Below are 12157 nucleotides of genomic sequence, written 5' to 3'. Positions count from 1 at the left end.
CCTGCTGATAGTTTTAAATCTTACCTTGCTACTCAGAAATAGCTATGCCTTGAGACATGAAGTCAAAACCAGTCGTTATTAACAAAGATATACCATATGCATGATACAAACATGCAGATATTGCTACTTCAGGGACACATTGTCCAGTATGTCTAAAGCACAAGTCTCAGCTTTCAGTACCTTTCCAATAAAAACCAGGCAATTACAGTTTTTAGCCATCCCGATATATTTCCAGACGAAGGACAACATAATGAAATAACAGTGTTTCTAAGTTTTAAGTATGCTTGGGTTTTATCAGGAAAGGTTTAAGGGTAGATGACGAGATGTCCTCATTGCATGAAGCACCTCTTCCACAAATGAATGGTGCCTGGTGGTTAGATCTCGCTTTACTGGCTGCACTGTCACTACTGTTGCTTCAGAGAGGAGGAAGAGGTCTCAAATACAGGGGCTTGGTACACAGGAACCCTTTGCTCCTTGGAAACGGTAGCTTGCAACAGCAATCATATGAAGAGTGTCACCTTGTGTCTCAAGGGCTTTACTTCTACATGCCATTAAATCAAACTCAAATAAGATGGATACAGACCGATTCCTGAGTCAGAAAGCAGGAGGGAGATCTGCTCTAAAGACGGCAGAAGGTTAATGTACAAACATGTGCATAGGGGTAATCAATACTGTTTCTAACCAAAAGATAATTTTTGACTGACTGCTGGTGGGCCTTCAGGGACTTTAATGCAATCCAATAAAGAAATGTAACAGGAAAAAACAAGGGCAGTTATAACCTTTGTTAATGGCACTCTGAATGTGACTCTGAAACCTGCTTTGACAGTGAAATTATGAGAAGGAGGACAGGAGGCAAAGGACGGTAAATGAGAGCATGTACTCCTTCACAGGGATAATTTGAGCAATTCATCAGAGGATTCCTTTAAGTGCAGTATAATAAAATAGCTTTCTATTGGTGGCTATACGCACCTTGAACAGAAAGAAATGCAAAGCTGCTCTCACTAGGTTGCTGGGTGCTGCATTCAATTTTTCCAGAGTCACTCAGCTGGGTGTTGTGAATGATCAGCTCCGAGGTAAACCCGTTGCTACCAGTATAATTCTGAGAAGTGAAGCGGTCCGATGTTTCAATAGGTCCTTGAGAACTGATGACAGTGAGGACAGGATTTCCATTGGACAGCCAAATGAGAATTACCCATCCTACTGACACAGTGCAATTAAACCGGGCTTCTGAACCAGCAAGGACTGTTGCATTAGCAGGGCCATTTATAATAGAGTAACAAAAGCCAAGACCTGGAAGGGAGAAAAAAACCTGGTCTGTAAAAGCATATACAACACCACCACCAAAGGCCTTTGACTTAATTTGTGCTGCCAGCAACTTAAGGCTAAAAAGCCAGGCGCCCTGGTTCAAATAGTATTATTTGCTAGGAGCACTGGGTTATTAAGCACTTAGTCATGTATCAGGAAAGGCTGTTGATTCAGCTGAGCTGGCACTTCACCTCTGACAGTCATCAGTACCTGATGCTATCAGGAAAAGATTCCTGTCTCATTTTCTATAATGTTTGTCAATAAGTAGTTAAAGATATGTATGGTGAATTGAAATATCAACCAAGTAATGTTAATCCCACAACAGTAAGCAGTGGTCAAATGCTACGTTGTTATAATGGATCCCCAATCCAATTATTACAAACCCAAGAAGCACATGTTTATCTAGTTTAAAAGGTCTTAACTAGTTCCGAGATGGAGGCGTACAATCTAATTTTTCAGCTCCAACTTAGGTTAAATGGTTTTCTTTAAAGTTGCACTTGATATTTTGTCTCACCTCCTCCCACTCCAAAATCACCTGTCTCTCTTCAGTGATTCATTAAAAAGTTGACTTATCATTTTGCTGAAAGAAAAAAGTTCCACTTTTAAATAGGAGAATACATGAGTTCTCTAGACTTTAAATAAATAAAGGAGTATGTAACTGGTCCCTTTTCCATACCTTGGATTGCCACTGATTTTTTGCAGCCCCAGCGTATATCCTTCTGTGTTCTTTCCCCTGTTCATCTGCCTCTTTCCTTATTTCTCATGCATGCATCACATACATACTTGCCCACCTTCTCAGGCTTTCTGTTAACCAGAGCTGCTGTAATTCATGAGTTCTTCTTCCTTAAAGGGTAGTATGAATTTAGCTACTATTTTTCAGAACTGAAAGCTCCTTGCTAATGCTAAGGCATTTTGTTTTCCTTTCCCCCTCAACAGACTCAGGGCCTCCCACCGCCCTTAGAGGAGTGACGGTGCGGCTGCTGCCCAGGCAGATGGTGGATCCCCTGCGTGTGGGAGGGCAAAAGCACTTGCTTCTACCAAGCAGAAAGTGAAGGAAGGATGAAGGCAGAGCAGCAGCTGTGACTTCAGTCCCTGAAATAGCCAGGGGAAATGGTGCTGTTTTGAAGGTGGGCAAATCTTAAAGCATTGCTCAGAGATAGAACACTGTATACCCTAGTCTTCACGAGGCTCAAACCTTCACACTGTAAGAACATCCCAGACTATTTGGTTGATGTCTTAGGAAACAGGACTCGAGAGAGCAGCTTACTAACATCTTTCCTCTATTGGGGAACCCAAAATGGTACATTCTCACAAGCCAGTCACTTTAGGAAGTCACTGCCACCCACAACACTCCTGGCTGCAGGTGGAGTCGGGGAGGATGAAGAGGACTGCCGCTGCAGGCACTGCTGTCACCGAGGTTCATCGCAGGGAACTGCCTGTGCTCTGCATGCATCCCACTGGCCACAGCTCTTCCTCACCCCCCACAGCTGCTGTCATCTCTTCATCTGCCTCTGACCACAGAATCACAGAATCGTTAAGGTTGGAAAAGACCTTTAAGATCATCAAGTCCAACTGCCAACCCAACAGCACCATGCCCACTCAACCATATCCTAAAGTGCCACGTCTACACATTTTTTGAACACTTCCAGTGATGGTGACTCCACCACCTCCCTCCCTGAGCAGCCTGTTCCAATGTTTGACCACTCTCTCAGTAAAGAAATTTTTCCTAATATCTAGTCTAAACCTCCCTTGGCACAACTTAAGCTCAGATCTGCTCCCTTTTGGCCTCGTGCTCACCTGCACCTCACTGTGACGGAGTTGCTCTTTGAAGGGGACATTGAAAAGTTTCAGTGGTAAGGGACCTCAGGAAATCTCTAGCCCAACCCTCTGCTCCAAGCAGAGCTAACTTCACAGTTAGGCCATTTACATGAGGCCTTGTCAAGTCAAACTTTGAGTATCTCCAAGAACGGAGATTTCACAAGCTCCCTGCAGACCAGGCAGTCCTGCCAGTGAGATCCATCTCCCCACTGAGTTTTCCACCATTTACTGGGAAACATTCATGCTGAGGAAGCAGCAGGACTGCCAGTTCTACCCCTAACGATTCAGGCTGTAGTCTGCATAATTACAGCAATTAGATACTACAGTCCATAGTAGTCTAATTAAAACCCTGTGTCTGCAAATTTGTCCTGAGAATAAGTGTTCAATTATTTTCCAGGAGAAAGAAAGTCTGAAATGGCCATTACTCCATTGCTAAGAGTATTCAGGACAATTAAGTCCTTTTTAAAGGTTTCATTCAACCCAGGTTTTGTACATTTTAGGTTGTTTATTCATCAATGGATTAATTATAAATTATTAAAAAATTAGTTTTTCATTCAGTCAGTCGCTGACGTGCGTAGGGGAGAATATGCTGTATTGTTTCACACAAAAGAGATGTTTGGTAGTTGTATAAATGGAACCAGAGCCCAATCTCAGTTATGACATTGCAACCAGAGCCTCGGTGAACACACCCAGGGCATAGGATCTGTAATCTCATTGCTCCAATGTCAACATGATTTTCTAATTCCCAGCTCACATTTAATCCTAGGCAGTGTATATCTACCCAGGTTTGTGCCAAGAATTGTTCTTTAATATAAATAGCTCCTCTCTTTCCTCCCACCAGCCGCATGTATTTTCTGACAAGAGCCTTTTCATTCTTTGTTTTGTAGGATTATACAAACCTAGCTCTCTCTGGTTCTTTGTATCATTGACTCTGAGTTCTCTCATGTTTACAAAAACTTTTACAAAAATTTTCCACCTTCCTGGGTTATGTTACCTCTGCCATGCACCTCATTCTCCAAAGTATATCTGTGTGTGAGCAATAAAACATTAAATGAAAAGCAAACTTCACTTCGACTGATAGTTAATAAAGCTGGATAAGATACAGTAAAACATACTTCTCTTCAACTTAAATGGCTCATTTTTTCCAGTAGCATTTATTCAAAGCTCTCTTCAGACTTGTAAAGGTGAACTGAAATGTTACAAAACATGAAACATCTCGAAGACGAACTCAGAAAGCAAATCTATGTGTTAATACATTGCTTTACAAAGAGTTAACACAACAAAATGCCTAAAAGCCATTTCCTCTCTTTTCTATTTGTCACTTTCTGAACGTTAGGCATTGGCCACGTGTCTGTGGATGGGGCATCGTTTGCAGAGCCACAGGTTTTCTCGTGAATATGCACTGATGAAGTGCATCCCAGTGAAACTATTTGTTACATAATATGGCCCTCTTCCATGATATTTTATTTTATTACCAGGGTTGAGACACTGTCCTAAGTTCAAACATGTCTTTGAATTATCTATTTTTCTCAACTCATATTGTAACGAGCCTTTACAATACTACTCCCTGTGTGTTAATAACATATTGATGAGCTGAGGGTTTTTTTATTTTTACACTTTGTTTGGCGTCTTCCTGACTGCCTGAAATGGACATAAACAGCTACCATGATGAGAGACGCAACCATGAACAAACTTCCTTAGAGTTAACACCAAAATTCATTTAGTTCTTCATGAAACAGGAGCTGCAGTACTTATCCACACTGCTCCTCTTAATGCAATCTGATCTCTGTGCATTTGTAATTTATTTCCATGCCTGTGCAAACACTTCACTTTTTTAAGGAGATGTGGTTTGCCATGGCTGTGAATAAATGATGCGACTTTCTGTACACGGCTAGCTGTTAATTAATCATTTGCTATGAGATCATGTCTGTAAGTTCCATTATAGTCTTGAAATTTACCCCTAAACATGAATAATGAGTGATCATTGGCTCTAAAAATACATGGATAATATTGCTTTTATTTTCTTCAGAGGGTTAGGACAGTACAGGCAGGTGGGTATGAGTTATTCCTTCATTTATCTAATATAATAATTTTTTGTCAGTCCATAAGTATGGTAAGATCTACATCTTCTTCCACCAACCATATCTTTTGGAGCTATAGATGTTTTTTCTCTGACTTCTGTGAGCTAGGGAACAGGTCCATAAGCCCTGCAGGACTATCCTATGGGTGGCAGGAGGACTGAGGAGTTGTACATAGCCCAACCTCGCCTCCATTTAGATCTCAGTAAAGCCCCAGCACAATCAAAACAGGAGCTTCATGAGCCTTCTCCACCTCCTGCCAAAACATTTTTGGTGGTTTTAACTTTGTTTCTTTATCTTTTTACTTTTATTTTTTATCCTGCAATAGCACATGGAGTCCTGAACCAACAGTGCGTTCCATTGTCCAACCCATGTACAAACACTGATAAAGTAACTTGTGTAAGGTCAAAGAGGTCGTTCATGACAGAAATGGGATCTAAAACCAATGCCTTAAGCCAGTGCTATAAGTCCTTTTGCTGGACCTTGTTTCTTGCACTAAGGGGAAAATTCTAGTGCTAGTTTCATTTACATACTGCTTGAAAAATATCTTGCAGATGGTTGCTTTTAGACAAATTAAGGCCTCAGACTAGATTGTCATTGCATTTTACAGGAATTACATGTTCAGCTCTTAACAGCTGGTTTCACATCTGCTTCCCCACACATAACTAATAAGAAATCCCACCCAGGCAAATAGCATCTCTGCAACAGGGAAATGTTAGGGTGTCTTCATCATACTGCATTACACCTTGACTTTTGAAGAACAAAGCTGAGTTAGGACACTTTTCTTTGAGGCACATGACTAAATGTTTATAAAGTAATTGCCAGTGGTGAAAGTTTGCTTAAGCTGATAAGTACTTATGGTATTTCAGTTGCTCAGTCCTTCCCAGCAGCATGCAGAGTATACACCAACTCCTCTATGAGCTGTTTATTCCCTCCTGTCACACAAATTCACTGTCACGTCACTGCGCATTTTGAAGAAACAAAAATGCATCATGTTCCCTGGATGACACTTGCACTGAGGGCACTCATTTGCCAAAGAATCACCCTTGCCATTTGCCAACAATGTTTTTTCTTCCATGCTTGAACGGTAAAGGACCACATTTTCATGCTGAAGGTTTCAGCAACAATGGCATTGAGACGTGGTTACCTTCTTTTCCTTTCCTGCTCTCCTCTGCTGACTCTGTCTTTTCTCTTTTATAAGTGACCTGTTTGAATGCAGTGCAGTGAAAGGCAGGATGGGCTTATCCTTTTGCCATAATGATTTCTTTTTTTTCAGCCTCATTATCATTTTTCAAAATAATGTTCCCCTCTATACCCTATCACCCTTCCATAAACACTGCCTTTTATTCAGTTTTTGCATCCAGTCTCTGTCTTCCTCCCTTCCTTCTCTGCTATTTCTGTTTGAATGTCTCAATTATTTTCCTTCCAGTCTCTTAAATTTCTTTTCTTTTTACTCTTTCTTTAATCTCTTGCTCACCCCACCTTGTCTTCTGCCTTCCCTGCCTCATCACTGTCCCAGTGCTCCAGCAACAGCTCTGTAATAAATTGTTTTGGATTTGGTAAGATTTTTCTTTAGCGCATGCCAAGTTTATTTCAAAAACCAACAGCCCTGCAGTTCAGCTTTTTGAAAACCAAAATAGGTTAGAGCTTGTCAAAGCCTGCAGAGAAGGACTAGCTTGTTTCCTTATGTTAACAAGAATTTTTAAATGCTTATAGGATGTTTCTGTCAAGTAATACTGGTCTACTGGTACTCAGCAACATATATTTCCACCCACCTGCACACAAAACTCTCCGCAGCCCCCAGCTGTGTCTTCCCACCTCTTCTCTTACTCACTGTTTGACAGCTGTCCCTTGCAGCCCCTCCTGGCTCTGCTGCTGGACCACTCCTCTCCTCCTGCACCGCCTCTTGTCTCCAGCAGCGAGGGTCCCCAGGCTGGGAGCACCGCAGCACCACCACCAATATCCTGGCAGCAGGCTGGGACCCTGCACTGCATGCCGGCCCGGTGGTCTCCAACGCTATCGCTGCCAAAGGGTATGCCGTGCCCACCCCGGGGAGTGCTCAAACCGGCCATGCCGTGCAGGCACCTCGGCAGCCTAGCCACACCACCCAGCCTTGCGACTCCCGACGTCCCAAGAGCAGCAGTAGTTCTTTCAAGAGCAACACTTGTCTCTCCGCAATACACTTTTTCTTCCTCCACTTTGGTGTGTGCTCCCGTGGCTGCAGCGCAGTGTGGGCAATGCCTGCTAACCCAGCGCGGCTTGCAGGCGGGGCAATAAAACACCCATTGCAGGCATGCTTGACTAAAAGCGTTAGTGAAGGGTGATAGAAATCCTCTAAAGCACGTAGTACTCTGCTTCGTACGCTTAGGAAGACAGTGCAAGAAACAGAAAAACTAAAAATAGAGGTTTCCTTGTTATAACATCTTAGTGTCAAAAAAGAAGAGATCTAGGGACTTCCTGAGACAATGATTGCATCTGCACCTATGGATCTACCCTCAGCGATATTTTTTTCTAGCTTTTTTTCAGCCTATTTATGATTTGGTATCCCCCATATCCAGTGACCATGAGCTTTACTATTTAATTACATACTGCGAGGAAAAGTACATTCTCTGGTTTGCCTTAAATTTTCTTTCTGACAGTTTTACTGGTTGCCACTAGTTGTTTTTGTTATGAGGAACTGTGAATAACCATTTCACCATTCACCTCCATATAATTAATTATTTTAATAAATTTTTACTATTTCTTTCTCAGACCTAATATGTCCTTTCTTAAACGGAAAGACTGACAAAACATCCAGTATTCAAGATATAAGCTTTCTGTGGATTTATTTAATGCCAGGTTTCATTGTATTTCCCTTGCTGAAGACACTAAGCAGTAAATTTTTTTCTCTTTTTCAGCAATTTACTCTCTTTCCGACATATTTACTCTTTTCCCCCACTAGACATCTTCAGTGAAGTGATGCTTTGCATTGAATGTTTTCTGCTCTTTATTACTTACTCACTTGGCATCATGACATTTTCTGGCAAATCTTCCTAGTCTCTTTTTGGATTTGGCTGCCCTAAGTAATTCTGCACCACCTGCAAAGTCTGCCACCTCACAGTTCACTCCTCTTCACTAGGTTGTTTAAGAGCTTGTTGAATACCACACATCCCTGTGCAACTCCACTGGGAATACCACTCTGCTCAGAAAACTCAATTTTATTCCTGCATTGTGTTTCCTTTCACCAATTATTAAGCCATGACAATGCCTTCTCTCTCATCCCACTGCAGCTCCCTCCTTTCAGAGCCTGTTAAAATCCCAGCTAGATGATAATAAAAAAAAAAATCAGCCTTGTCTACGTTACCCAGCTAGTCACTTTATATTCACATTTTCTTTAAAGCTCAGCCACCAAGATACCTTTCATCTGAATTCATTTTGAAACTCAGACATGTGAAATGTAAATTGGAGGCGAACTAGCAAAATTATAATGTGCATATATTTCTGGAAGCAAAATCAGCTGCTGACATCGAGGTCTCTACAGATGCCCCCTCCCAAACAGACAGGAGGAAAATGAATGCAAGGAGAGGGAGAAATAAGTGGATCATCCCTGCTCACTGGAAATGAGAGAGGGCAGCCTCTCCATCTCCTCCCCACCCCATCCACTGCTCACTCCTGCATACTGAAGCCCACTCTAAGCCATCAGATCATTCAGGCTTGAAGCGCAAACCTAACCATTTCAGTTTAAATAACCCCCCTCTGGGACTGACGGTTCAATCTGATATCACCAGTAACTGCCATTTACACAGCTTTCAAATTAGTTCACACATTTTGTCCACAGTGGCTTATTTCACGAGTTATGAATGTGTCCTACCTGGTAGCGAGGCAGTTAAGATGAGAGGAAGCAAAATGAATTTCTTCACCCTCTCCATTGGAGCATTCTCTCCTGGTCCCCTAAGGCAGAAAGCCACCAGCGGTCACTGCATACTTGAGAAGAAGCTGAAGGACAGAACTTATCGAGAAACTTGATAATGAGCTGCTGCTTTGTGTTCTGTGATAAAATGTGACTTTATGTGACCTGTATTACCAACAAGGGGAGAAGATTAAATGAGGGAGTGTTTGGAAGGAAAGCAGTATTTTTTCTCAAAACAACTGCTTCAAAAGGTAGAGGAGCTTTCTTCAGCAGAGAAACTTCCCCCTATGGACCTTGCATCTCTTGTGCCCTTAGTCCCTCCTGGTTATTACAACACTACTTCTTCAAGATTGACTGTGTCAGGGAAGCTCCATCTGCATCACTAAAGTTAATCACAAGCAGCTGGAAAAAATAATTCTCTAAGCTACCCGCGATTGCCTGTGTATTGTGAGTGCGCTGTCCGTGCCTCTGGCGTCATCCTGGCAGACTAATGAACCCTGTGCTCCATCACTTACTGTCATACAGGCTGACTGTGCAGGACGCCAGCAGCTCCCTGGGGTTGGAGGGGCACAGACCTCCATTCGGAGGGGTTGTTACCCCGGCTCAGGAAACTGATGCCTCCTGCGCCAAGCAGCCTTTGGGAGAGGAAGTGGGAATATATCCCAATGCGCCTCTACACCCGCAAAGTTTGTTTTGATATTTTTCTGTGTGCTTTACTCCAAAACTAGGATTCCAATTCATGCATTTCCAGGGACACCCTGGTACCGTCACTGCTGCCACAGTCCCGTCAGGCCCTCACCACACAGAGGCCACCCCGGACAGGAGGAACGGCTCCGGTCACCCTGGGCTCCCCATCCTGCCTGCCTTGGGACAAGGATGAGAAACACCAAGTCTCCTCCCAGCTCCCCAGACTGAGTGCTCAGAAAGGCTGCTACTGCAAAGAGGGTCCCCAGAATTGTTTCTCTGAACCTGAGAGTGCCTTTTACACCCCAAAATAAACCACCACGAACTCTCCACCATGGTCAGAGTTAAGATACAGAGCTTGGGTGGGAGCCATCACCTTAACTTTTGCATTTTCTGCTTTTCCAGTGTTTGTGATTCACTTGTGTGATATTATTCTCCTCCCCCTCAAAATATGTGGGAGAGAGTTTGACTGTGCTGCTTGGTTTACAAACTTCTCAGATGGGAAATCGAAGCTTGCCTTCATGAAAGGGACACAGGCCAGAGGATGTGGTTTTGTGGCCAGCCCAAATTTCTTGTCAGGAAAGTGTTTTTGATTTCAGAGGTGTTCTTTGTGGTGGCTCTGCGCAATGTATAAATATCAGTATCGCCGCAGAGACACCCTGAGTGTCCTGTAAAAACCATACTCTTTTAACTACCCTTTTGTTAAAACCAAAACCTCACCAAGGCACAAAACACAAAAGCCCTGGCCCAGCTGTTCTGCTGCCCTTAAGCAAGCCGCTCATTTTGCAGCTTTGCGTGAAGACCCTGCATGAATTCCCAAGAGGGCTCTTGTGAAAGCGGCGATGGTGGGGTGGCACGGGGGTGGGTGGCAGTGCCTCTCACGGAGTGCCCATGTAGGAGGAATGTCCCATGCCCAGACTTGCCCCGCCCGCCGCACCGCTGCAACCAACAAAAACCGTTTTTGCTGTCTTTCCAAACACGTCCAGCGGCAGCATCAAGCTATACCAGAGCTCTGTTCACTGCTCCTGCTTTAAGCAGGGGGTCTCGCCAAGTTTACTGTAGCGGTTGCAACCTGACCGGCTCGGCTGGCAGCTTGCTCCGTGTTTTCCCGTTTTGCAAGCTTTCCGCTTACCTTGCGAACTTAAGGAACAGCCCTGTCACCTAATCAACATTTTAAGCTGAACCTGCAGGCTGATTTTTTCACCTGCGTGTTGGGAGGGGGGCTACTTTGTCAGCTGGTTTGGGTTTGCCCAGAGCATTTTGAAAGGTTTTGGTTTTTTCTCACTTCCATGTTTCATGTGCAGAGGGGTCCCCAGCAGGCAGCTGGGGCAGGAGGGTCACCATGCACGGCTCAGAGGGATTTCTCCTTGCTCTGTCACTGCGATAGCTCTCAGCATGTACGCAAACCCATCAGTATTTTTTAAGAGCTAGTATTATCTGTCATATGAACTGAAATTGCACAAGTAAAACAGCAGGAAAGAAATCCAGAAGTCAGTGCCATGTCCCATTCCAGGAAGCTGTGATCGCAGGATCCACAGGTCTAGAGAGGACCCCACCAGCCCGGGCAGTTGCCTTCATACCTCCACATACAAATCTGGCTGCACCAACACAAACTGAGCTGAGCAAATTTTTACGGAGAAGAATAAACTTGCGAGAATCTTATGTCCAAATTCAGGCCAAAATCAGTAAATAACCTGGGGTGAAGAAAAGCGAGAAGGGAAAGGAAGGGATCTATAATGTTTTGTTTTGCTTCATTTCAAAATGGACTTGCAAAGGGACAGGAAATATTACCCGAGCCCCAGATGAAACAGGATATTTTGGCCAATGATGAATTAAATACCTGGGATTTGGCCTGAGCTGCTTTTTACCTCCTCCGCAGGTGCGCGGGGCGACTCGCATCGCCAGCGCTGCCGTGCGCGGCTCTGAGCCTACTCCCTCCCACATCCGCACCGGGGGCGAGGGGATGATATCGATAATATCACCCTAAAGGAGCAGACAGCCGATCCGGTTTTCCCGCCCTGCCACAGGGCAGGGTTCGGATGCTCTGGGCGTCCTGCAATGCGGGGGACACCTGCCCCGAAGACTGGGGAGCACAGCAGGAAATGGGGGTAACAAAACACCCCTGCTCACCCCACTGCCGCCGGCTCAGGGCTGGCCTCCCCGCTGCGGCAGAAGCAGGGGAGAGGGTTAAATTATCTTTCAGCCACCAGCTCTTTCTGCTGGGAAGAGAATAATGGCTGCGGAGGGGTTACCTGGATCACTTTTCCGGGTGACGAGAGGGTGTCTCCGACTGCTTTCCCTTTGACGATGGGCCCTGCTCGCACCCTCCGCCTGGGAGGACAGCCACGTTCAAAGCCAGGAGCCCTGGGCCAGCCCTCGCCTC

The 12157-nt window shown here is 44.4% G+C and overlaps 1 protein-coding gene across 1 annotated transcript in view; it reads right to left on the bottom strand.

Annotated features, from left to right (window-relative positions):
• The window catches only part of IGSF5 (immunoglobulin superfamily, member 5), a 15369-nt gene extending 6260 nt beyond the window's left edge, over nucleotides 1-9109 (bottom strand). The window contains exons 1-2 of the mRNA XM_010288860.1: nucleotides 9052-9109; nucleotides 970-1290 (exon numbers count right to left, since the gene is read on the bottom strand). Coding sequence (XP_010287162.1) covers nucleotides 970-1290; nucleotides 9052-9109 — 379 coding nt within the window. The remainder of the gene's footprint in view (nucleotides 1-969; nucleotides 1291-9051) is intronic.
• Nucleotides 9110-12157: the final 3048 nt, after the last annotated feature.

This window comes from Phaethon lepturus, unplaced genomic scaffold (genome assembly GCF_000687285.1).
Source record: "Phaethon lepturus isolate BGI_N335 unplaced genomic scaffold, ASM68728v1 scaffold52616, whole genome shotgun sequence".
NCBI classification, from domain to species: Eukaryota; Metazoa; Chordata; class Aves; order Phaethontiformes; family Phaethontidae; genus Phaethon; species Phaethon lepturus.
The sequence above is the reverse complement of the archived record's forward strand: the minus strand, read 5'-3'. Positions and strand labels throughout refer to the sequence as shown.